The 1,533-nt window shown below is 46.9% G+C and overlaps 1 protein-coding gene across 1 annotated transcript in view; it reads left to right on the top strand.

The window, feature by feature from the left end:
* Nucleotides 1-1,354: 1,354 nt before the first annotated feature.
* Nucleotides 1,355-1,533, top strand: part of CTHT_0015220 (uncharacterized protein) — a gene marked incomplete at both ends in the record, with an annotated part of 1,581 nt that continues 1,402 nt past the window's right edge. The window contains one exon of the mRNA XM_006691967.1: nucleotides 1,355-1,373. Coding sequence (XP_006692030.1) covers nucleotides 1,355-1,373 — 19 coding nt within the window. The remainder of the gene's footprint in view (nucleotides 1,374-1,533) is intronic.

The raw sequence follows: 1,533 nt of genomic DNA, 5'->3' as shown, positions 1-1,533 counted from the left end.
GNGAGAGAGAGAGAGAGCAAAAGGATATCATCCAACAGGGTTGTGAATAAGTAAGACACCCTTAGTTCCCTCGGATACTATTTCTGTTACTTTGTGTATTGTGTACCGCTTATCATTATTTTCAGTTAACAGTGTTGCAGCATCATGTTGTTTGTTTACCCAATGTTGACGGGGAGCTGGTTGCACAGCTCAGTAATCTCGTTCCACTTGTATTCCATGCAGTATGACGTATTCCAGGGACAAGAATTGCGTACAGAGCCGTCCATCTCATGGTGAATGGCTATTGATGGGGTTTCTGGCGTCCGTCTGCGCGAGTCTGAGCTTTTCTGGTTGTAGACTCCGTAGCAGGCAGGGGGTACTTGGTTCTTCGCACAGCTGACAACTGTTTGTTAGTAGTAACTTGACTTTCCTTACCCTTAGTGGGTATGGTTCAGCCGTAGAAGATGGCTTCTCAAGCTGTGAAATTAACTCGTCAAACGAATACCATTCGGCCTCAACTATACTTCGGACCTCAGTGAACACAAAAGCATGTGTGTGCTCTGAAAGATACCTCGCTTCAAAGAGTCATATTTTGGTTTGGACCTCCACAAAATCGGATGTTTGTATCCATCTATATTCGTTTCAATCACTTTTGACGAATCAATTCCATGGTGATCGGTTTCTTCCGTCTGTGCTGATATACCAGACTCAGTTCTGTTGTCAATCCATGTCTGGATAGAGGAAGAGGTATGACCCATACACTCTAATGTTGTGCGGCTGCTTCGGTGTAAGTGTCGTTGTGCCTCTTCTGTGTCGGGCATGTACGTCGTGTGATGTTGTTCTTGTCAGGGGCTGGACACGAAAAGGAGTAGGCGCCGTTGATTTAACGAGCAGGTTGCGTTTTTGACCGGAGGACCTGTGTCGTTGATTGAAGACTGCCAAGAGAGTACTGGAGGGTGCTAAACGGTCACGAGAATGGTGCCCATGATTCCGATAGCAATCGAATTAGGAGAGGGGGAGGTTGCAGCCGTGGTATTATATATGCTCAAAACTGCTGTAAACCTCTTATACGCGAAGTCGTCAACACGGAACTTTGTTTACTTATTTCTTATTCCGGAAGTGCGCAAAAACAAATACGACTCCAAGGAAGAAAAAGAATGGCTCAAGTCGACAAGAGCACAGTTGGTTTTTGATCTTATCCAAATCTTCATGAACATGGACGTCCCTGGGGATCCATGATTCCAAAAAAAGGCCCTCGTCGTCATACGTGCCCCTCTGCCCCTCTCTGGCCAAACCGTGCCCGGGTCTGTGTGACGGGGGGGACTCAGGGGCTTGCAGCATCTGGCATCGAGCTTGACGTGATGGTCCTACAAACATGACCAGATTTGGACAATGTGATAACAATTTCGCCTTGAGTGCCTTCAAGATATACTTAAATCGCGCGTTGGCGACCACACATCGCCAAGTAACACACACACACACACACACACACACACACACACACACACCACACACACACACACACACACACACACACACACACACACACACACA

This window comes from Thermochaetoides thermophila, assembly GCF_000221225.1.
Source record: "Thermochaetoides thermophila DSM 1495 unplaced genomic scaffold scf7180000011814, whole genome shotgun sequence".
In the NCBI taxonomy this organism is placed as follows: Eukaryota; Fungi; Ascomycota; class Sordariomycetes; order Sordariales; family Chaetomiaceae; genus Thermochaetoides; species Thermochaetoides thermophila.
Note: the sequence above shows the minus strand (reverse complement) of the source record. Positions and strands in the feature narration are given on the sequence as shown.